This window comes from Salmo trutta, chromosome 9 (assembly GCF_901001165.1).
Source record: "Salmo trutta chromosome 9, fSalTru1.1, whole genome shotgun sequence".
NCBI lineage: Eukaryota > Metazoa > Chordata > Actinopteri > Salmoniformes > Salmonidae > Salmo > Salmo trutta.
The window spans coordinates 46,883,087-46,906,245 of record NC_042965.1 but is presented as its reverse complement, the minus strand read 5'-3'; the positions used below and the strand labels follow the sequence as shown (position 1 = coordinate 46,906,245).

Sequence of the window (23,159 nt, the reverse complement as noted above, 5' to 3'; positions counted from 1 at the left end):
CTGCCAGTAGAGTAATGAGCCTAGGGGAGGGAGAGAAAACGGTTAGTACCCTAAACACTTAAACCCTAGCTCCTAGATACTCTGCCTGTAAACCTGAGGGAGAGGAGTCATTGGTCCTGTCAATAACAGCTAGCCTTAGACACTTAACAGCTAGGTCCTACAGCCCTACAGCTTATGGCCAACAGTAGTGCACTATATAGGGCCACGCCACCTCCCCCTACCCAACATTCCTGTTTCCCAGAAGTAGGAAACGGCAGAAGAGTGGGAACGTCGCCGGGGCTGAGCAGTGACCTCTTGGAACGTGAACGACTCCCAGACAGATTGACGTGACTCCCCTCACACCAACATCTTACAGCCCAGACACCAATGAGGAAAACACTGACTAGGTACAGACTCAGAGAGGACAGTCTGGCTATAGAGACCAGTCATCACAGACAAACCTGGCTGTCCAGAGAGAACAGTCTGGCTATAGAGACCGGTCATCACAGACAAACCTGGCTGCCCAGAGAGGACAGTCTGGCTATAGAGACCAGTCATCACAGACAAACCTGGCTGCCCAGAGAGGACAGTCTGGCTATAGAGACCAGTCATCACAGATAAACCTGGCTGCCCAGAGAGGACAGTCTGGCTATAGAGACCAGTCATCACAGATAAACCTGGCTGCCCAGAGAGGACAGTCTGGCTATAGAGACCAGTCATCACAGACAAACCTGGCTGCCCAGAGAGGACAGTCTGGCTATAGAGACCAGTCATCACAGACAAACCTGGCTGCCCAGAGAGGACAGTCTGGCTATAGAGACCAGTCATCACAGACAAACCTGGCTGCCCAGAGAGGACAGTCTGGCTATAGAGACCAGTCATCACAGACAAACCTGGCTGCCCAGAGAGGACAGTCTGGCTATAGAGACCGGTCATCACAGACAAACCTGGCTGCCTAGAGAGGACAGTCTGGCTATAGAGACCAGTCATCACAGACCAACCTGGCTGCCTAGAGAGGACAGTCTGGCTATAGAGACCAGTCATCACAGACCAACCTGGCTGCCTAGAGAGGACAGTCTGGCTATAGAGACCAGTCATCACAGACCAACCTGGCTGCCCAGAGAGGACAGAGTCTGGCTATAGAGACCAGTCGTCACAGATAAACCTGGCTGTCCAGAGAGGACAGTCTGGCTATAGAGACCAGTCGTCACAGATAAACCTGGCTGCCCAGAGAGGACAGTCTGGCTATAGAGACCGGTCGTCACAGATAAACCTGGCTGCCCAGAGAGGACAGTCTGGCTATAGAGACCAGTCATCACAGACAAACCTGGCTGCCCAGAGAGGACAGTCTGGCTATAGAGACCAGTCGTCACAGATAAACCTGGCTGCCCAGAGAGGACAGTCTGGCTATAGAGACCAGTCATCACAGACAAACCTGGCTGCCCAGAGAGGACAGTCTGGCTATAGAGACCGGTCATCACAGACAAACCTGGCTGCCCAGAGAGGACAGTCTGGCTATAGAGACCGGTCATCACAGACAAACCTGGCTGCCCAGAGAGGACAGTCTGGCTATAGAGACCGGTCATCACAGACAAACCTGGCTGCCCAGAGAGGACAGAGTCTGGCTATAGAGACCAGTCATCACAGATAAACCTGGCTGCCCAGAGAGGACAGTCTGGCTATAGAGACCGGTCATCACAGACAATCCTGGCTGCCCAGAGAGGACAGGCTGGCTATAGAGACCAGTCATCACAGACAAACCTGGCTGCCCAGAGAGGACAGTCTGGCTACAGAGACCGGTCATCACAGACAAACCTGGCTGCCCAGAGAGGACAGTCTGGCTACAGAGACCGGTCATCACAGACAATCCTGGCTGCCCAGAGAGGACAGGCTGGCTATAGAGACCAGTCATCACAGACAAACCTGGCTGCCCAGAGAGGACAGTCTGGCTATAGAGACCGGTCATCACAGACAAACCTGGCTGCCCAGAGAGGACAGAGTCTGGCTATAGAGACCAGTCATCACAGATAAACCTGGCTGCCCAGAGAGGACAGTCTGGCTATAGAGACCGGTCATCACAGACAATCCTGGCTGCCCAGAGAGGACAGGCTGGCTATAGAGACCAGTCATCACAGACAAACCTGGCTGCCCAGAGAGGACAGTCTGGCTACAGAGACCGGTCATCACAGACAAACCTGGCTGCCCAGAGAGGACAGTCTGGCTACAGAGACCGGTCATCACAGACAATCCTGGCTGCCCAGAGAGGACAGGCTGGCTATAGAGACCAGTCATCACAGACAAACCTGGCTGCCCAGAGAGGACAGTCTGGCTACAGAGACCGGTCATCACAGACAAACCTGGCTGCCCAGAGAGGACAGGCTGGCTATAGAGACCAGTCATCACAGACAAACCTGGCTGCCCAGAGAGGACAGGCTGGCTATAGAGACCAGTCATCACAGACAAACCTGGCTGCCCAGAGAGGACAGGCTGCCTATAGAGACCAGTCATCACAGACAAACCTGGCTGCCCAGAGAGGACAGTCTGGCTATAGAGACCAGTCATCACAGACAAACCTGGCTGCCCAGAGAGGACAGTCTGGCTATAGAGACCAGTCGTCACAGACAAACCTGGCTGTCCAGAGAGGACAGTCTGGCTATAGAGACCGGTCATCACAGACAAACCTGGCTGCCCAGAGAGGACAGGCTGCCTATAGAGACCAGTCATCACAGACAAACCTGGCTGCCCAGAGAGGACAGTCTGGCTATAGAGACCAGTCATCACAGACCAACCTGGCTGCCCAGAGAGGACAGTCTGGCTACAGAGACCAGTCATCACAGACAAACCTGGCTGTCCAGAGAGGACAGTCTGGCTATAGAGACCAGTCATCACAGACAAACCTGGCTGCCCAGAGAGGACAGTCTGGCTATAGAGACCAGTCATCACAGACAAACCTGGCTGCCCAGAGAGGACAGTCTGGCTATAGAGACCAGTCATCACAGACAAACCTGGCTGCCCAGAGAGGACAGTCTGGCTATAGAGACCAGTCATCACAGACAAACCTGGCTGTCCAGAGAGGACAGTCTGGCTATAGAGACCAGTCATCACAGACAAACCTGGCTGCCCAGAGAGGACAGTCTGGCTATAGAGACCAGTCATCACAGACAAACCTGGCTGCCCAGAGAGGACAGTCTGGCTATAGAGACCAGTCATCACAGACAAACCTGGCTGTCCAGAGAGGACAGTCTGGCTATAGAGACCGGTCATCACAGACAAACCTGGCTGCCCAGAGAGGACAGTCTGGCTATAGAGACCAGTCATCACAGACAAACCTGGCTGCCCAGAGAGGACAGTCTGGCTATAGAGACCAGTCATCACAGACAAACCTGGCTGCCCAGAGAGGACAGTCTGGCTATAGAGACCGGTCATCACAGACAAACCTGGCTGCCTAGAGAGGACAGTCTGGCTATAGAGACCAGTCATCACAGACCAACCTGGCTGCCTAGAGAGGACAGTCTGGCTATAGAGACCAGTCATCACAGACCAACCTGGCTGCCTAGAGAGGACAGTCTGGCTATAGAGACCAGTCATCACAGACCAACCTGGCTGCCCAGAGAGGACAGAGTCTGGCTATAGAGACCAGTCGTCACAGATAAACCTGGCTGTCCAGAGAGGACAGTCTGGCTATAGAGACCAGTCGTCACAGATAAACCTGGCTGCCCAGAGAGGACAGTCTGGCTATAGAGACCGGTCGTCACAGATAAACCTGGCTGCCCAGAGAGGACAGTCTGGCTATAGAGACCAGTCATCACAGACAAACCTGGCTGCCCAGAGAGGACAGTCTGGCTATAGAGACCAGTCGTCACAGATAAACCTGGCTGCCCAGAGAGGACAGTCTGGCTATAGAGACCAGTCATCACAGACAAACCTGGCTGCCCAGAGAGGACAGTCTGGCTATAGAGACCGGTCATCACAGACAAACCTGGCTGCCCAGAGAGGACAGTCTGGCTATAGAGACCGGTCATCACAGACAAACCTGGCTGCCCAGAGAGGACAGTCTGGCTATAGAGACCGGTCATCACAGACAAACCTGGCTGCCCAGAGAGGACAGAGTCTGGCTATAGAGACCAGTCATCACAGATAAACCTGGCTGCCCAGAGAGGACAGTCTGGCTATAGAGACCGGTCATCACAGACAATCCTGGCTGCCCAGAGAGGACAGGCTGGCTATAGAGACCAGTCATCACAGACAAACCTGGCTGCCCAGAGAGGACAGTCTGGCTACAGAGACCGGTCATCACAGACAAACCTGGCTGCCCAGAGAGGACAGTCTGGCTACAGAGACCGGTCATCACAGACAATCCTGGCTGCCCAGAGAGGACAGGCTGGCTATAGAGACCAGTCATCACAGACAAACCTGGCTGCCCAGAGAGGACAGTCTGGCTATAGAGACCGGTCATCACAGACAAACCTGGCTGCCCAGAGAGGACAGAGTCTGGCTATAGAGACCAGTCATCACAGATAAACCTGGCTGCCCAGAGAGGACAGTCTGGCTATAGAGACCGGTCATCACAGACAATCCTGGCTGCCCAGAGAGGACAGACTGGCTATAGAGACCAGTCATCACAGACAAACCTGGCTGCCCAGAGAGGACAGTCTGGCTACAGAGACCGGTCATCACAGACAAACCTGGCTGCCCAGAGAGGACAGTCTGGCTACAGAGACCGGTCATCACAGACAATCCTGGCTGCCCAGAGAGGACAGGCTGGCTATAGAGACCAGTCATCACAGACAAACCTGGCTGCCCAGAGAGGACAGTCTGGCTACAGAGACCGGTCATCACAGACAAACCTGGCTGCCCAGAGAGGACAGGCTGGCTATAGAGACCAGTCATCACAGACAAACCTGGCTGCCCAGAGAGGACAGGCTGGCTATAGAGACCAGTCATCACAGACAAACCTGGCTGCCCAGAGAGGACAGGCTGCCTATAGAGACCAGTCATCACAGACAAACCTGGCTGCCCAGAGAGGACAGTCTGGCTATAGAGACCAGTCATCACAGACCAACCTGGCTGCCCAGAGAGGACAGTCTGGCTACAGAGACCAGTCATCACAGACAAACCTGGCTGTCCAGAGAGGACAGTCTGGCTATAGAGACCAGTCGTCACAGACAAACCTGGCTGCCCAGAGAGGACAGTCTGGCTATAGAGACCGGTCATCACAGACAAACCTGGCTGCCCAGAGAGGACAGTCTGGCTATAGAGACCAGTCGTCACAGACAAACCTGGCTGTCCAGAGAGGACAGTCTGGCTATAGAGACCGGTCATCACAGACAAACCTGGCTGCCCAGAGAGGACAGGCTGCCTATAGAGACCAGTCATCACAGACAAACCTGGCTGCCCAGAGAGGACAGTCTGGCTACAGAGACCAGTCATCACAGACAAACCTGGCTGCCCAGAGAGGACAGTCTGGCTACAGAGACCGGTCATCACAGACAAACCTGGCTGCCCAGAGAGGACAGTCTGGCTACAGAGACCGGTCATCACAGACAAACCTGGCTGCCCAGAGAGGACACAGTCTGGCTACAGAGACCAGTCATCACAGACAAACCTGGCTGCCCAGAGAGCACATTCTGCCTATAGAGACCGGTCATCACAGACAAACCTGGCTGCCCAGAGAGGACAGTCTGGCTACAGAGACCGGTCATCACAGACAAACCTGGCTGCCCAGAGAGGACAGTCTGGCTACAGAGACCGGTCATCACAGACAAACCTGGCTGCCCAGAGAGGACAGTCTGGCTATAGAGACCGGTCATCACAGACAAACCTGGCTGCCCAGAGAGGACAGTCTGGCTACAGAGACCGGTCATCACAGACAAACCTGGCTGCCCAGAGAGGACACAGTCTGGCTACAGAGACCAGTCATCACAGACAAACCTGGCTGCCCAGAGAGCACATTCTGCCTATAGAGACCGGTCATCACAGACAAACCTGGCTGCCCAGAGAGGACAATCTGGCTATAGAGACCAGTCGTCACAGACAAACCTGGCTGCCCAGAGAGGACAGTCTGGCTACAGAGACCGGTCATCACAGACAAACCTGGCTGCCCAGAGAGGACAATCTGGCTATAGAGACCAGTCGTCACAGACAAACCTGGCTGCCCAGAGAGGACAGTCTGGCTACAGAGACCGGTCATCACAGACAAACCTGGCTGCCCAGAGAGGACAGTCTGGCTATAGAGACCAGTCGTCACAGACAAACCTGGCTGCCCAGAGAGGACAGTCTGGCTACAGAGACCGGTCATCACAGACAAACCTGGCTGCCCAGAGAGGACAGTCTGGCTATAGAGACCAGTCGTCACAGACAAACCTGGCTGCCCAGAGAGGACAGTCTGGCTATAGAGACCGGTCATCACAGACAAACCTGGCTGCCCAGAGAGGACAGTCTGGCTACAGAGACCGGTCATCACAGACAAACCTGGCTGCCCAGAGAGGACAGTCTGGCTATAGAGACCAGTCGTCACAGACAAACCTGGCTGCCCAGAGAGGACAGTCTGGCTATAGAGACCGGTCATCACAGACAAACCTGGCTGCCCAGAGAGGACAGTCTGGCTACAGAGACCGGTCATCACAGACAAACCTGGCTGCCCAGAGAGGACAGTCTGGCTATAGAGACCGGTCATCACAGACAAACCTGGCTGCCCAGAGAGGACAGTCTGGCTACAGAGACCGGTCATCACAGACAAACCTGGCTGCCCAGAGAGGACACAGTCTGGCTACAGAGACCGGTCATCACAGACAAACCTGGCTGCCCAGAGAGCACATTCTGCCTATAGAGACCGGTCATCACAGACAAACCTGGCTGCCCAGAGAGGACAATCTGGCTATAGAGACCAGTCGTCACAGACAAACCTGGCTGCCCAGAGAGGACAGAGTCTGGCTGCCCAGAGAGGACAGAGTCTGGCTGCCCAGAGAGGACAGAGTCTGGCTGCCCAGAGAGGACAGAGTCTGGCTGCCCAGAGAGGACAGAGTCTGGCTGCCCAGAGAGGACAGAGTCTGGCTGCCCAGAGAGGACAGAGTCTGGCTGCCCAGAGAGGACAGAGTCTGGCTATACCTTATTGATGTTGTAGTTCCATTTCCACTACTACCATCATTGATACCTTATTGATGTTGTTATATGTATACTATGACAATGGAAGTCATTTAACGGGCCATGTCAATAAAGTCTACTGAATTGAGAGAGAACAAGAGGAGACAGAGAGAGACAGAGAGAGACACAGAGAGAGAGAGAGAGAGAGAGAGAGAGAGAGAGAGAGAGAGAGAGACAGAGAGAGAGAGAGAGAGACACAGAGAGACAGGTGTGTGTGTATTCACTGCGTTAAGTTTGTCAGTCTTTTTGGCCTGTGGTTCCTTCATGGTGGAGGCCAGCAGAGCATCTCCTTTGTAATCCTTGTAGAGCTCAGCCAGTGTCTCTCTGGTCTCCAGGTTAGTGCTGTTCAGGTGGTACCCAGGGTCCAGCTTTGCCTTCTCCTCATCTACACACAGCAAAAGGATTGTAGTTTAGAAAAAACACTACTTCCTCCTCATCTCAAAACAGGAACATCCAGACAGGTCCTTACATCAAACATGTACGTCCCAAATGGCACCCTATTCCCAATAGAGTGCACTACTTTAGACCAGAGCCCTATGACACCCTATATAGTGCACTACTTTAGACCAGAGCCCTATGGCCCCCTACCCCCTATATAGTGCACTACTTTAGACCAGAGCCCTATGGCCCCCTACTTTAGACCAGAGCCCTACTTTAGACCAGAGCCCTATGGTGCAATAGACAGGGAATAGTTGACCATTTGGGACTCAGCCCAACAGTTACCCACCAGGGTCCAGTACTTTGAGGTTGTTCTTGACGTGGAAGAAGTCCGAGACATTGAACTTATCCAGGTTGGTGGGATCCTGTCATGTAGAAACAAAACACCAGACAAAGTTAAGGACTCAGGACTACATTTACAACCTGAATACTACATTTCCCATGATGCTTAGCAGGCTTCAGGCTCAGCACAGACACAATGAAGATCAGTAAAACATCCATATGGAATACCTGCAGGGTGATGATGTCCTGTCTGGTGAATGGTTCATCAGACAGCAGGTCTCTGTAACTCTTCGTCTTGACGTTGAGCTGTTCCACAGCCTGAGGTAAAGACAACGTATGGAATCTTCATCATCATCATCAGGTGGGTGCCTATTTTACCTTTATTTAACCTTTATTTAACCTTTATTTAACCTTTATTTAACTAGGCAAGTCAGTTAAGAACAAATTATTCTTTTACAATGACGGCCTAGGAACAGTGGGTTAACTGCCTTGTTCAGGGGCAGAACGACAGATTTATACCTTGTCAGCTCTGGGATTCAATCTTGCAACCTTCTGGTTACTAGTCCAACGCTCTAACCACTAGGCTACCTGCTGATTACTAGTCCAAAGCTCTAACCACTAGGCTACCTGCTGATTACTAGTCCAAAGCTCTAACCACTAGGCTACCTGCTGGTTACCAGTCCAACGCTCTAACCACTAGGCTACCTGCTGGTTACCAGTCCAACGCTCTAACCACTAGGCTACCTGCTGGTTACCAGTCCAACGCTCTAACCACTAGGCTACCTGCTGGTTACCAGTCCAACGCTCTAACCACTAGGCTACCCGCCTCTAACCACTAGGCTACCCGCCTCTAACCACTAGGCTACCTGCTGGTTACCAGTCCAACGCTCTAACCACTAGGCTACCTGCTGGTTACCAGTCCAACCCTCTAACCACTAGGCTACCTGCTGGTTACCAGTCCAACGCTCTAACCACTAGGCTACCTGCTGGTTACCAGTCCAACGCTCTAACCACTAGGCTACCTGCTGGTTACTAGTCCAACCCTCTAACCACTAGGCTACCCGCCTCTAACCACTAGGCTACCTGCTGGTTACTAGTCCAACGCTCTAACCACTAGGCTACCTGCTGGTTACTAGACCAACGCTCTAACCACTAGGCTACCTGCCTCTAACCACTAGGCTACCTGCTGGTTACTTAAAACCCCCACAGAAGACCTTACCTCGTGAGAGAACACATTGCCAGTGAGCTTGTTGGTGACGATATGGGAGTTGTTTGTGAAGACTGTGTACAGGACGGGACAGTGGTATTTACCTGGCCAAATGAAAAGGAAAGGAAGTGTAGTTACCACGACGGCTCTGTAGTCAGTTAGCAGTCTGCCCCACGACAACGGCTCTGTAGTCAGTTAGCAGTCTGCCCCACGACGACGGCTCTGTAGTCAGTTAGCAGTCTGCCCCACGACGACGGCTCTGTAGTCAGTTAGCAGTCTGCCCCACGACGACGGCTCTGTAGTCAGTTAGCAGTCTGCCCCACGACGACGGCTCTGTAGTCAGTTAGCAGTCCGCCCCACGACGACGGCCCTGTAGTCAGTTAGCAGTCCGCCCCACGACGACGGCTCTGTAGTCAGTTAGCAGTCCGCCCCACGACGACGGCTCTGTAGTCAGTTAGCAGTCTGCCCCACGACGACGGCTCTGTAGTCAGCAGTCTGCCCCACGACGACGGCTCTGTAGTCAGTTAGCAGTCTGCCCCACGACGACGGCTCTGTAGTCAGTTAGCAGTCTGCCCCACGACGACGGCTCTGTAGTCAGTTAGCAGTCTGCCCCACGACGACGGCTCTGTAGTCAGTTAGCAGTCTGCCCCACGACGACGGCTCTGTAGTCAGTTAGCAGTCTGCCCCACGACGACGGCTCTGTAGTCAGTTAGCAGTCTGCCCCACGACGACGGCTCTGTAGTCAGTTAGCAGTCTGCCCCACGACGACGGCTCTGTAGTCAGTTAGCAGTCTGCCCCACGACGACGGCCCTGTAGTCAGTTAGCAGTCTGCCCCACGACGACGGCCCTGTAGTCAGTTAGCAGTCCGCCCCACGACGACGGCCCTGTAGTCAGTTAGCAGTCCGCCCCACGACGACGGCCCTGTAGTCAGTTAGCAGTCCGCCCCACGACGACGGCCCTGTAGTCAGTTAGCAGTCCGCCCCACGACGACGGCCCTGTAGTCAGTTAGCAGTCCGCCCCACGACGACGGCTCTGTAGTCAGTTAGCAGTCCGCCCCACGACGACGGCTCTGTAGTCAGTTAGCAGTCCGCCCCACGACGACGGCTCTGTAGTCAGTTAGCAGTCTGCCCCACGACGACGGCCCTGTAGTCAGTTAGCAGTCCGCCCCACGACGACGGCCCTGTAGTCAGTTAGCAGTCTGCCCCACGACGACGGCTCTGTAGTCAGTTAGCAGTCTGCCCCACGACGACGGCTCTGTAGTCAGTTAGCAGTCTGCCCCACGACGACGGCTCTGTAGTCAGTTAGCAGTCTGCCCCACGACGACGGCTCTGTAGTCAGTTAGCAGTCTGCCCCACGACGACGGTTCTGTAGTCAGTTAGCAGTCTGCCCCACGACGACGGCTCTGTAGTCAGTTAGCAGTCTGCCCCACGACGACGGCCCTGTAGTCAGTTAGCAGTCTGCCCCACGACGACGGCCCTGTAGTCAGTTAGCAGTCTGCCCTACGACGGCCCTGTAGTCAGTTAGCAGTCTGCCCTACGACGGCCCTGTAGTCAGTTAGCAGTCTGCCCCACGACGACGGCCCTGTAGTCAGTTAGCAGTCTGCCCCACGACGACGGCTCTGTAGTCAGTTAGCAGTCTGCCCCACGACGACGGCTCTGTAGTCAGTTAGCAGTCTGCCCTACGACGACGGCCCTGTAGTCAGTTAGCAGTCTGCCCCACGATGACGGCTCTGTAGTCAGTTAGCAGTCTGCCCTACGACGACGGCCCTGTAGTCAGTTAGCAGTCTGCCCTACGACGGCCCTGTAGTCAGTTAGCAGTCTGCCCCACGACGACGACCCTGTAGTCAGTTAGCAGTCTGCCCCACGACGACGGCTCTGTAGTCAGTTAGCAGTCTGCCCTACGACGACGGCCCTGTAGTCAGTTAGCAGTCTGCCCCACGACGATGGTTTTGTAGTCAGTTAAAGACTTCAGAGACTAAAGTTGATGAATGGGAGGTCATTCGGAAACTTTCCAAATTCACTGAAAAACCTACCATCATTGTTCTTGGCGAAGTTTAGCTTGATGAGGGACTTGGCTTCCAGTTTCTGGGGGAGAAGAGAATCAATGAGAATGTGCCTGGTGGGGAGGGTGAGATTCAATAGATAGAGAGAGAGAGTAGAAGTAGAGGGAGAGAGGGAGAGAGAGAGAGAGAGAGAGTGTAGGAGTAGAGGGAGAGAGTAGAAGGAGAGGGAGAGAGTAGAAGGAGAGGGAGAGAGTAGAAGGAGAGGGAGAGAGTAGAGAGAGAGATGATAGAGTGGGAGGGAGAGAGAGATAGATAGAGAGAGAGTAGAGGGAGAGAGGAGGAGGTTGAGAGCGTGGGCAGTCTAGTCTATTAAATGAGGCAGAGTAGAGCAATGCTTAGAACTACTGTAGAGAATAAATGATACATCTGTCTATAATGTACAGACTCAGTGTTGGTCAGACTACTGTACAGAATAAATTAAACATATATATATATATAGCAGAGGTCTATAAAACATACAGACTTGATGCATCAGAGACCATACAAAATTAACACAGTACAGTAACAGACAGAACAGCAGGTACAGACAGACACTATGATCTCCCCCCTCCTGCCCTAAAGCCATCACCACATGCTGATAGAGTGGTTTCAGGTCATTTCAGTTAGCCATGACACATACCATCACCACATGCTAATAGACTGGTTTCAGGTCATTTCAGTTAGCCATGACACATACCATCACCACATGCTGATAGAGTGGTTTCAGGTCATTTCAGTTAGCCATGACACATACCATCACCACATGCTGATAGAGTGGTTTCAGGTCATTTCAGTTAGCCATGACACATACCATCACCACATGCTGATAGAGTGGTTTCAGGTTATTTCAGTTAGCCATGACACATACCATCACCACATGCTGATAGAGTGGTTTCAGGTCATTTCAGTTAGCCATGACACATACCATCTCAGATTGCTCTGAATGCTTCCTGTAGTTAAAAACAGCTATTCCTGAAGCATTCTTTTGTTCAATTAAGCTAATTGATTGCTAATTGATTGCACCTTAATTGGACATTTTTAATGTATATTCATTAAATATAGTACATCTGATCTGGTCCAAATCGTATTTTGTCACGTGCCGAATACATTGGGTGTAGACTTTGCCGTGAAAGAAGAAAGGGTCTAAACCATCTGACTCAGATGGTTTTTTTGGGGGTAAAGTTTAAGGAGCTCCTTTAGCACCTCAGCCTGCAGGGAGAGACTTTATAGCGGGGCAGGTGAAAAATAGGGAGGAGCATCGGGGATAGTCGCATTAGAAGGGGTGGGAGATGAGGAACTGTTGGACGGGCAAGGAGGCATGGCTGAGTCAAATAGGAATCCTGACTTAATGAAGTGGTGATTAAAGAGCTCAGCCATGTGCTTCTTGTCAGTAACAACCACATCATCAACATTAAGGGACATGGGAAGCTGTGAGGAGGAGGGTTTATTCTCCAGGTCTTCTAACCGTTTTCCAGAAGTTCTTGGGGTTAGACCCACAGAGAGAACTGCTCCTTAAAGTAACTAACTTTTGCCTTCCATATAGCCTGAGGGCACTTACTTCTCATTTGCCTGAATGAGAGCCAGTCAGCCTGAATATACGTGTGCCGAGCCTTTCGCCAAATTCAATTCTTGAGGTGGAGTAACTCTGCAAGATCACGGTCGAACCACGGGCTGAACCTGTTTTAAATTCTCATTTTCTTTATGGGGGCGTGTTTGTTAACAATACCACTGAAAAATATCAAAAAAGAAGGTCCAAGCGTCTTCGACAGAGGGGATCAAGCTGATTCTGTACCATTTTACAGAGGTCAGTTCATGAAGGAAGGCTTGCTCATTAAAGTTTTTTTTAGCAAGCATCTTTGACAAATCAGGACAGGTCGTTCAACTGAGCAGCCATTACAAACACAGGCTGTAAAACAGTGATCACTAAGCTCATTACAGAAAACACCAGACTGATACCTATCAGGATTATTTGTGAGGATAACATCGAGGAGAGTAGCCTTTTCTGGGTGTTTGGAGTCATACCTTGTGGGATTAGTAATAATCTGACTAAGATTGCTTTAGGACTTGGTCAGGTGGGTTAAGCATGTCCCAGTTTAGATCACCTAGCAGGACAAATTCAAACTTAGTGTAAGTGGCCAGTAGAGAGTTTAGGGCAGGTAGGGTACAGGCCGGTGCTGATGGAGGACGATAGCACCCAGCAACAGTCAACAAAGTGCTATTTGAAAATGTAAATGCTTAAAACCAGCAAATCAAATTGTTTGGGGACAGACTTGGTGGAGACAACCAAGCACTGAAGGTGATCCTTGGTAAAGATTGCCACTCCACCACCTCGGGAAGATCTGTCTTGACGAAAAAAAGATTATAACCAGAAAGGTTAACATCAGTTTTCAAAACACTCTTTCTTAACCACATCTCAGTAACCACATCTCAGTAATGACCAACACATCTGGATCAGAGCTGTGAACTCACACTTTCAATTGATCCATTTTAGGTAATAAGCTTCTAGTTTTAATGTGCAGAAAACCCAGGCGAGGGCAGAAATCAGTGAAGCAGATATCAGAGCACAAGTCAGAATTGGGGCCAGAAACAGTAGATGGGCCACGGAGTACATGTACATTTCCAGATATCATCAGCAGTAATACAATCAAGGCACGGCAGAGGACAGGGAGAGCTCTGCAATGCTGATTTATGACATCTGAATGTGCATCAGATGGCAACAAGATCATATCAAACAGCAATTTCATCAGGTAACATGAATACAAAGCCGGCGAGAGGTGGTTAGAATATGATGGGAGGCCAAAAGTCTGTGTAACCAATAGACAGTCAGAGTTCTGAGTGTGGGAACAAACAGTCTTTCCTACGGTTGGGTTAAGAAAGTTTGTAGTCAACAAAGCATGAAGGAGTCATGAGGCAAAATAGCAAAATGCACAAATGAAGAAAAAAATGAATAAATGAATAAATAAATAAAAACACGACTTGGGGCCATTGTAAGTTGAGTCACCCGCCCCAACAGTGCGCGAGTGCTGGAGGCAAGCGAACGCTCGGGAGACAGGCCACGGCAGACGGTGAACAGATCACCAGGTGGAATCCAAGCAGTAGTGCAGCAGGCAAAAGGAGTAGGTGTCACACCCACTTGGGAGAAGCTTTTATTTCTGGAGGCAGATTTCTTGTAGAAAATGCCAGTGAATGATCTGTGAACAGCAGGAGGGGGATTCAGAGGACGCTTCAAAGACTCCTGCCACTTGTTGGGCCCCAAAGGCCTCGACGCCCTTTACTTCACACCTTAGTGCTTAGTGAATTTGTATCTGGTCTGTCCAAGCCTGGGAGCCTTAACTCAGCATTCAATCACCATAAAGTAAAATAGATCATTGTAATGTACTGGCTCCCAGGATTTGCTTGAATTGATGATTTATTATTTATAAAAAGGAGCCAATTGGTTTTCTACCCAAAGTTGAAGAGGTAATGTTGTAATATATTATAAAACACGCAAGAGACCAGAAAAATGGATAGTGTGGAGCAATACCAGGAACAGCGGCCTCTAGCGGTCAAATCCTGGTACTTTATGGTAAATAATGCATGCGACTTCAATGACTAATTTCTCTGAGCAGATTTATATATTTTTTTTAGATAGATAGATAGGCGCAGGAGTGGCTTCAGGTCAAGTTTCTGAATGTCTTTGAGTGGCCCAGCCAGAGGCCGGACTTGAACCCGAGCGATCATATGTGGAAAGACCTGAAATTAGCGACGCTCCTCATCCAACCCGACAGAGCTTGAGAGGATCAGCAGAGAAGAATGGGAGAAACTCCCCAAATACAGGTGTGCCAAGCTTGCAGCATCATACCCAAGAAGACTCGAGGCTGTAATCGCTGCCAAAGGTCCTTCAACAAAGTACTGAGTAAAGGGTCTGAATACTTACAGTTGAAGTCGGAAGTTTACGTACACTTAGGTTGGAGTCATTAAAACTATTTTTTTAACCTCTCCACAAATTTCTTGTTAACAAACTATAGTTTTGGCAAGTCGGTTAGGACATCTACTTTGTGCATGACAAGTAATTTTTCCAACAATTGTTTACAGACAGATTATTTCACTTATAATTCACTGTATCACAATTCCAGTGGGTCAGACGATTACATACACTAAGTTGACTGTGCCTTTATACAGCTTGGAAAATTCCATAAAATGATGTCACGGCTTTAGAAGCTTCTGATTGACTCAAATGATGTAAATTAGCCTATTGGAGGTGTACCTATGGATGTATTTCAAGGCCTACCTTCAAACTTGCTTGACATCATGGGAAAATCAAAAGAAATCAGCCAAGACCTGTAGTCCACAAGTCTGGTTCATCCTTGGGAGCAATTTCCAAACGCCTGAAGGTACCACGTTCATCTGTACAAACAATAGTACGCAAGTATAAACACCATGGGACCACGCAGCCATCATAACGCTCAGGAAGGAGACGCGTTCTGTCTCCTAGAGATGAACGTACTTTAATGCGAAAAGTGCAAATCAATCCCAGAACAGCATCAAAGGACCTTTGTGAAGATGCTGGAGGAAACAGGTACAAAAGTATCTATATCCACAGTAAAACGAGTCCTATATCGACATAACCTGAAAGGCCACTCAGCAAGGAAGTAGCCACTGCTCCAAAACCGGCATAAAAAAGACTAAGGTTTGCAACTGCACATGGGGACAAAGATCGTACTTTTTGGAGAAATGTCCTCTGGTCTGATGAAACAAAAACAGAACTGTTTGGCCATAACGACCATGGTTATGTTTGGAGGAAAAAGGGGGAGGCTTGCAAGCCGAAGAACACCATCCCAACCGTGAAGCACGGGGGTGGCAGCATCATGTTGTGGGGGTGCTTTGCTGCAGGAGGGACTGGTGCACTTCACAAAACAGATGGCATCATGAGAAGGAAAATTATGTGGATATATTGAAGCAACATCTCAAGACACTAGTCAGGAAGTTAAAGCTTGGTCGCAAATGGGTCTTCCTAATGGACAATGACCCCAAGAATACTTCCAAAGTTGTGGCAAAATGGCCTAAGGACAACACAGTCAAGGTATTGGAGTGGCCATCATAAAGCCCCGCAAGCTGCAGCTCCATACTACTTGTCAAACAAAGAACTGATACTGTATACTTGTCGTTTTTTAATTGAACTGTTGTCGGGGTGGGACTGGTCCATTTGATACAACTTACTCATTAGAAGGAAGAAGTTTGGTCCAAATTGGATGTTGGGTATTATATTGAATATTATCCAAATACTGTAAAAAAAAAAAAATGTAAATGGCCAATTTGGGTGCAATTAATTACCTTAATGTATCAGAGATCACATTAAAATGTAAACAAAATAATGCTTCAGAAATTATAATCATATGTTACTAACTACAGAAATGATTTCAGAACCATCCCAGATGGTGGAAGCTGAAATCCTTGTTCTTGTGCTTTGAGGTGGAACGACCCCTGGGTTATTCCTTCACAAGTGGAGAGAGAGCGCAAGCGCCTCAGCAGGACGAGTCCAGACGTGTCTCGAACAGGGATAGACAACCGCAGGTAAAGCAGGATTTGGTTCCAACGAGGCACCACACCTGACCAACTGAGCTAATTGATCAGTTCAATGATTGTCTTAATTCATTCAATACACCTGGTCTTCCAGGTCGGTTAAATCAAAAAAAATGCAGCACTCCGGGACCAGGGTTGTTTACCCCTGGTCTAGAAACATCTCTCTGCAGCCAGACTAATCAATCCTGACAGCAGGATCCAGCTGGACGGACACACATTAAGTGTCTCTCTCTCTCTCTCTCTCTCACCCACACACACACACACACTGACACACGTGCACGCTGATACGAGCACGTCTCATCTATCAGTTGGTGCACATGTAAATAACTGTCATGGCGTGATCTGGACATGTGTTTTATCCACCAAGTTGAAATTCAGTTACTTTAATAGAGGAGAGAATGGTAGCTGGTGTGCTAGGGGGGCTTACCTGTAAAGTCCACAGGGGAAGACAGGCACTCAGCCAGAGAGGAAGAGGCCAAGCCAGAGGTTTCACTCTAACCAAAATCTGTCTAAAATAAGTCCAATGCATTACTTTGGACCGAAGCTTGTCGGAGTCATGAGCATCTCGTCATTATATACAGATCTCTGACTCAGATGACCGCCTCAACATGCTGTGGGGGTTGACTCCCTCCAGTGGCTGGGAGAGGTACTGTCATGCTTAAAATAATATATATTTCTTAGACCTGCCAGGAACAAATCCTGTTGTGATTGGTTGACTACTTACCTCTCCAGAGATGGGATTGGTGCCAAACTTCTTTATCCAAGGAACGATGCTCCTAAAGCACAGGACACAGAGGGGTTGGTCAACACTACAGGCTGGTTTATACTTACTCTACATATACAAAGCAAGAATGCTTAGCAAAATGGCGATCCTGCGTCGAGATAAATTGAGGGGTTGTACACACCTGCGTGGTTTTGCTACGCAACGCCATTTTGCGTAGCTACTTGTAGTTCTGTCATACGTACATACGTTGGTTATAAACCAGGCATAAAAATGACAGTACTATTAGAGATTTCAGCTTCACTTTACCATCAGTAAACAACCTTCCAGACTAAACCAGCCAAGGTATATCATAGAACTACATATAGATCTCAACTTACAGCAGGTCAAAGACGATTCCCTCAGGAGTGCACATGGGATATTCAAACGGCTGTAGAGACAAGCTGAAATGCAACAGGGGCAAGATTATTGAGTACACACAATTAAAGTTTAGCACCACTACAAAGACCTTACATTCGAATGTCAACACTAAGGTCGCTACGGTATTTTGCCTCTTACAAACTGTACTTTTGCTCTGGACTGGTGGAATAATGTTATTACCTGCAATGGTCAAATGGAAGACGTCGAAAATTTGACTTTGGAATTTCTTAAAGAGATATAAAAAAAGAGAATGCATCAACATTGTTGGTGAAGAACTGTTCCTAATCATCAACATGATTCAGTATGTTTAGTAGTGAAGAATTGTTCCTAATCATCAACATGATTCAGTATGTTTAGTAGTGAAGAACTGTTCCTAATCATCAACATGATTCAGTATGTTTAGTAGTGAAGAACTGTTCCTAATCATCAACATGATTCAGTATGTTTAGTAGTGAAGAACTGTTCCTAATCATCAACATGATTCAGTATGTTTAGTAGTGAAGAACTGTTCCTAATCATCAACATGATTCAGTATGTTTAGTAGTGAAGAACTGTTCCTAATCATCAACATGATTCAGTATGTTTAGTAGTGAAGAACTGTTCCTAATCATCAACATGATTCAGTATGTTTAGTAGTGAAGAACTGTTCCTAATCATCAACATGATTCAGTATGTTTAGTAGTGAAGAACTGTTCCTAATCATGAACATGATTCAGTAGGTTTAGTAGTGAAGAACTGTTCCTAATCATCAACATGATTCAGTAGGTTTAGTAGTGAAGAACTGTTCCTAATCATCAACATGATTCAGTATGTTTAGTAGTGAAGAACTGTTCCTAATCATCAACATGATTCAGTATGTTTAGTAGTGAAGAACTGTTCCTAATCATCAACATGATTCAGTATGTTTAGTAGTGAAGAACTGTGTTCTTCTACGCCTCTTAAGGAACAATGTCAAAGAATCCTACCTGATCTTTTCCCACCATAGAAATGGGTGTACTCAGCACATGTGATGTACCTGGAGACAAAACGAAGAGGAACAAACTGTGATACAGCCCTTGAACTTTAGAAGCAGGATAGCAAAAATATTTTTATCAAACTGGAAAGCTTGGTTAGATGGCAACATGTTCAGAAAACAACATTTTAAGTAAATGATCCAGTATGGCTAGCATACACAGGCTAAAGTTACAAAACGCTGACGAAGTTCTCCCTATCACAAATTAAACCCTACCTAAAAAAATGGAAATACGGGCTGTCAACCGGACTTCAATTTTATAAAAATCGGGAAAATAATAAGTAGTTAGCTAAAGTTAGTCTAGCAAAAGCTAGGTAGTTACTAGCTAGCACCAATTATTATACTTGACATGTCCTCAACGATTGAAGGCAAGCGATATCGGGTGGGACCATTCTAGACAATTAATCCCTATTGTAATCGACAATTAATCCCTATTTTAATCGACAATTAATCCCTATTTTAATCGACAATTAATCCCTATTTTAATCGACATTTAAAAACGAGGGCCAAATTCCAGCTGTGTCGAATGGAAACCCGGACCAGGTTCACTACTGGTACCGCCGTTACTATGCAACCAGCAGCTAGCTCGTCTGGGCTTGTTGCTGTTAGCTAGCATATGGACAAACAGTACTACAGTAGTAAGACATGACACGAAATACCACAATAAAATAATTTTAATGGAACAGGCTGACCCTCGAATGTTGGAGACCTAACGTTAGATAGCAAATCAGAGTTGAAACCATCCAACAGGAAGTTTAGCTAGCCAGGTCGTATTGAAAGTTATATCATATCAAACCTGTAGTCTGGTTAGCTAGCTAGCTAACCACCAATTATATATAAATAAATAATAAATATAAAATATATATAAATAATAAATATTTTTAAAAAAAGTATATATATATATATATATTACACTAGCGACGATGCTAACCGTTTAGCTAGCGTTACGTTAGCAAGCTAAATACAAGGGTCTGAGTCTGTCTGGCACGACTACAGGGTAACGTGTGATACAACACGGTGAGGGTGAACACAATTCTTCAACATCTAACTAGTTAGCGAAGCCAGCTGTAGTCACGAAACGTATCTTCGATCAAATAACCCTCACGTAATTCAACACTCGCATAGACCTCCATACAAAAAGGACACATCTCTCGCTTCGTTATCTTCCTCTCTGCTAGCGCAGATATATAGCTAGCAGCTAACCTGTTTCTTTGCTCTCCGTTAGTTGGCTGGCTACTTTATCAAGCTTTTTGACGTTACATACTTGAACATATTATACTCAAAACTTACATTTTATCCTTCTGATGTTGACGCTTCCCCATTTTGATTGCGGTGTTAATAAATTACTATTAAACTTATTTCATAAACCAGGTCGCTAGCTAGCCAAAATATGAAAATAGACTTCGTCGTTTGACTAAACCGGAAGTTTTGAATTGTATGAGAGTTTGCGGAAGTACCATAGATATATATATATATATATATATATATATAGATAGAACAATGACACAGATATTTTAACCGGATGTATAAATGTGAAGCATCCGCTTGGCGTTTCCACTCACTACCAAATATGGTAGTGAGAGGAAGCCCAATAGCCGGCAGTGGGAGAAGTTTATTTTGTTTATTTTTTTATGTTGGCTTTTGGAAGACATTTTTCGATGAAGCATTAGATCTCAAAACAGTTTTCTGTTCCCAAAACTACAATATGTTATGAACAGAGTGGAAGTTTTGTAGACTTTTCCCTTTGCAAAAGTAAAAAAAAAAGCTTTGTTTCGGAGTGCAAAGGCGAATATAGGTGTTCCCTAAAGGGAATAATATGCATAGGCTTGCTAGAACGCGCCAACAGGATCTCGCTTGCTCGTGCTTGGATCGACCCATCTCCTTGCTTTTTTCTGTCCACCATTGGAAATGACAGGCTGTGGTCTATCCTGGTTAAGTTATGAAAATTTTACATTTACATTTACATTTGTCATTTAGCAGACGCTCTTAACCAGAGCGACTTACAGTATTGAAAGCATACATTTCATAATTTTTTTTTTTTTTTTTCGTACTGGTCCCCGTAGGAATATATATACTGCTCAAAAAAATAAAGGGAACACTTAAACAACACATCCTAGATCTGAATGAAATAAAAAATCTTATTAAATACTTTTTTCTTTACATAGTTGAATGTGCTGACAACAAAATCACACAAAAATAATCAATGGAAATCCAATTTGTCAACCCATGGAGGTCTGGATTTGGAGTCACACTCAAAATTAAAGTGGAAAACCACACTACAGGCTGATCCAACTTTGATGTGATGTCCTTAAAACAAGACAAAATGAGGCTCAGTAGTGTGTGTGGCCTCCACGTGCCTGTATGACCTCCCTACAACGCCTGGGCATGCTCCTGATGAGGTGGCGGATGGTCTCCTGAGGGATCTCCTCCCAGACCTGGACTAAAGCATCCGCCAACTCCTGGACAGTCTGTGGTGCAACATGGCGTTGGTGGATGGAGCGAGACATGATGTCCCAGATGTGCTCAATTGGATTCAGGTCTGGGGAACGGGCGGGCCAGTCCATAGCATCAATGCCTTCCTCTTGCAGGAACTGCTGACACACTCCAGTCACATGAGGTCTAGCATTGTCTTGCATTAGGAGGAACCCAGGGCCAACCGCACCAGCATATGGTCTCACAAGGGGTCTGAGGATCTCATCTCGGTACCTAATGGCAGTCAGGCTACCTCTGGCGAGCACATGGAGAGCTGTGCGGCCCCCCCAAAGAAATGCCACCCCACACCATGACTGACCCACCGCCAAACCGGTCATGCTGGAGGATGTTGCAGGCAGCAGAACGTTCTCCACGGCATCTCCAGACTCTGTCACGTCTGTCACATGTGCTCAGTGTGAACCTGCTTTCATCTGTGAAGAGCACAGGGCGCCAGTGGCGAATTTGCCAATCTTGGTGTTCTCTGGCAAATGCCAAACGTCCTGCACGGTGTTGGGCTGTAAGCACAACCCCCACCTGTGGACGTCGGGCCCTCATACCACCCTCATGGAGTCTGTTTCTGACCGTTTGAGCAGACACATGCACATTTGTGGCCTGCTGGAGGTCATTTTGCAGGGCTCTGGCAGTGCTTCTCCTGCTCCTCCTTGTACAAAGGCGGAGGTAGCCGTCCTGCTGCTGGGTTGTTGCCCTCCTACGGCCTCCTCCACGTCTCCTGATGTACTGGCCTGTCTCCTGGTAGCGCCACCATGCTCTGGACACTACGCTGACAGACACAGCAAACCTTCTTGCCACAGCTCGCATTGATGTGCCATCCTGGATGAGCTGCACTACCTGAGCCACTTGTGTGGGTTGTAGACTCCGTCTCATGCTACCACTAGAGTGAAAGCACCGCCAGCATTCAAAAGTGACCAAAACATCAGCCAGGAAGCATAGGAACTGAGAAGTGGTCTGTGGTCCCCACCTGCAGAACCACTCCTTTATTGGGGGTGTCTTGCTATTTGCCTATAATTTCCACCTGTTTTCTATTCCATTTGCACAACAGCATGTGAAATTTATTGTCAATCAGTGTTGCTTCCTAAGTGGACAGTTTGATTTCACAGAAGTGTGATTGACTTGGAGTTACATTGTGTTGTTTAAGTGTTCCCTTTATTTTTTTCAGCAGTGTATATAAAAAATATTTGACTCTAGTGCCTAAAAGCAAAGGGAAAGAGATGTAGGACTCTATTGCCCAAATGCAGAAAAGAAAAGGCGAAAGAGAGAGAGATTTTTACACAGCCCAAAATCTTTCCAATAATTTTTGTATGGAGGTCAATGAGAGATTGAGTTGCTAATTTGCTACATGAGGCTTATTTGATAGAATATAATTTTCGTAATGGCTAGGTTGATAAGAATGCACTGGTATAGAGCCCCACAGTGGAGGTGTCATAATATCCATAAAACCTAGCAGTCAAACAGGAAAATGGTTCCAATTGTTTTTCCACCATTCATTTTCCCCATAGAGGATTTTAAAAAACACTTAAAATAAGGTCTGTGTTCCGTGTATACATACCCTGGCGTGACATTTTGATAACCAATGCTCCTTATAAGACACATCGCTGCACTCTATACTCCTCTGTAAACTGGTCAGATAGATACATTAGCTTGCTAGGTACATTAATACTGTAGCTAGCTACCTAACAGGAGTGCTAGCTAGATACATTAGCTTACTAGGTACATTAATACTGTAGCTAGCTACCTAACAGGAGTGCTAGCTAGATACATTAGCTTACTAGGTACATTAATACTGTAGCTAGCTACCTAACAGGAGTGCTAGCTAGATACATTAGCTTACTAGGTACATTAATACTGTAGCTAGCTACCTAAC

The 23,159-nt window shown here is 47.8% G+C and overlaps 1 protein-coding gene across 1 annotated transcript in view; it reads right to left on the bottom strand.

Moving 5' to 3' along the window:
* The window catches only part of ppil2 (peptidylprolyl isomerase (cyclophilin)-like 2), a 38,778-nt gene extending 18,539 nt beyond the window's left edge, over positions 1-20,239 (bottom strand). Inside the window, exons 1-10 of the mRNA XM_029763879.1 lie at positions 20,096-20,239; positions 18,759-18,808; positions 17,974-18,019; positions 17,754-17,816; positions 17,377-17,428; positions 11,082-11,133; positions 9,062-9,153; positions 8,071-8,160; positions 7,850-7,925; positions 7,347-7,507 (exon numbers count right to left, since the gene is read on the bottom strand). Of these exons, the coding sequence (XP_029619739.1) occupies positions 7,347-7,507; positions 7,850-7,925; positions 8,071-8,160; positions 9,062-9,153; positions 11,082-11,133; positions 17,377-17,428; positions 17,754-17,816; positions 17,974-18,019; positions 18,759-18,808; positions 20,096-20,127 (714 nt within the window). The 5' untranslated portion in view covers positions 20,128-20,239. The remainder of the gene's footprint in view (positions 1-7,346; positions 7,508-7,849; positions 7,926-8,070; positions 8,161-9,061; positions 9,154-11,081; positions 11,134-17,376; positions 17,429-17,753; positions 17,817-17,973; positions 18,020-18,758; positions 18,809-20,095) is intronic.
* Positions 20,240-23,159: the final 2,920 nt, after the last annotated feature.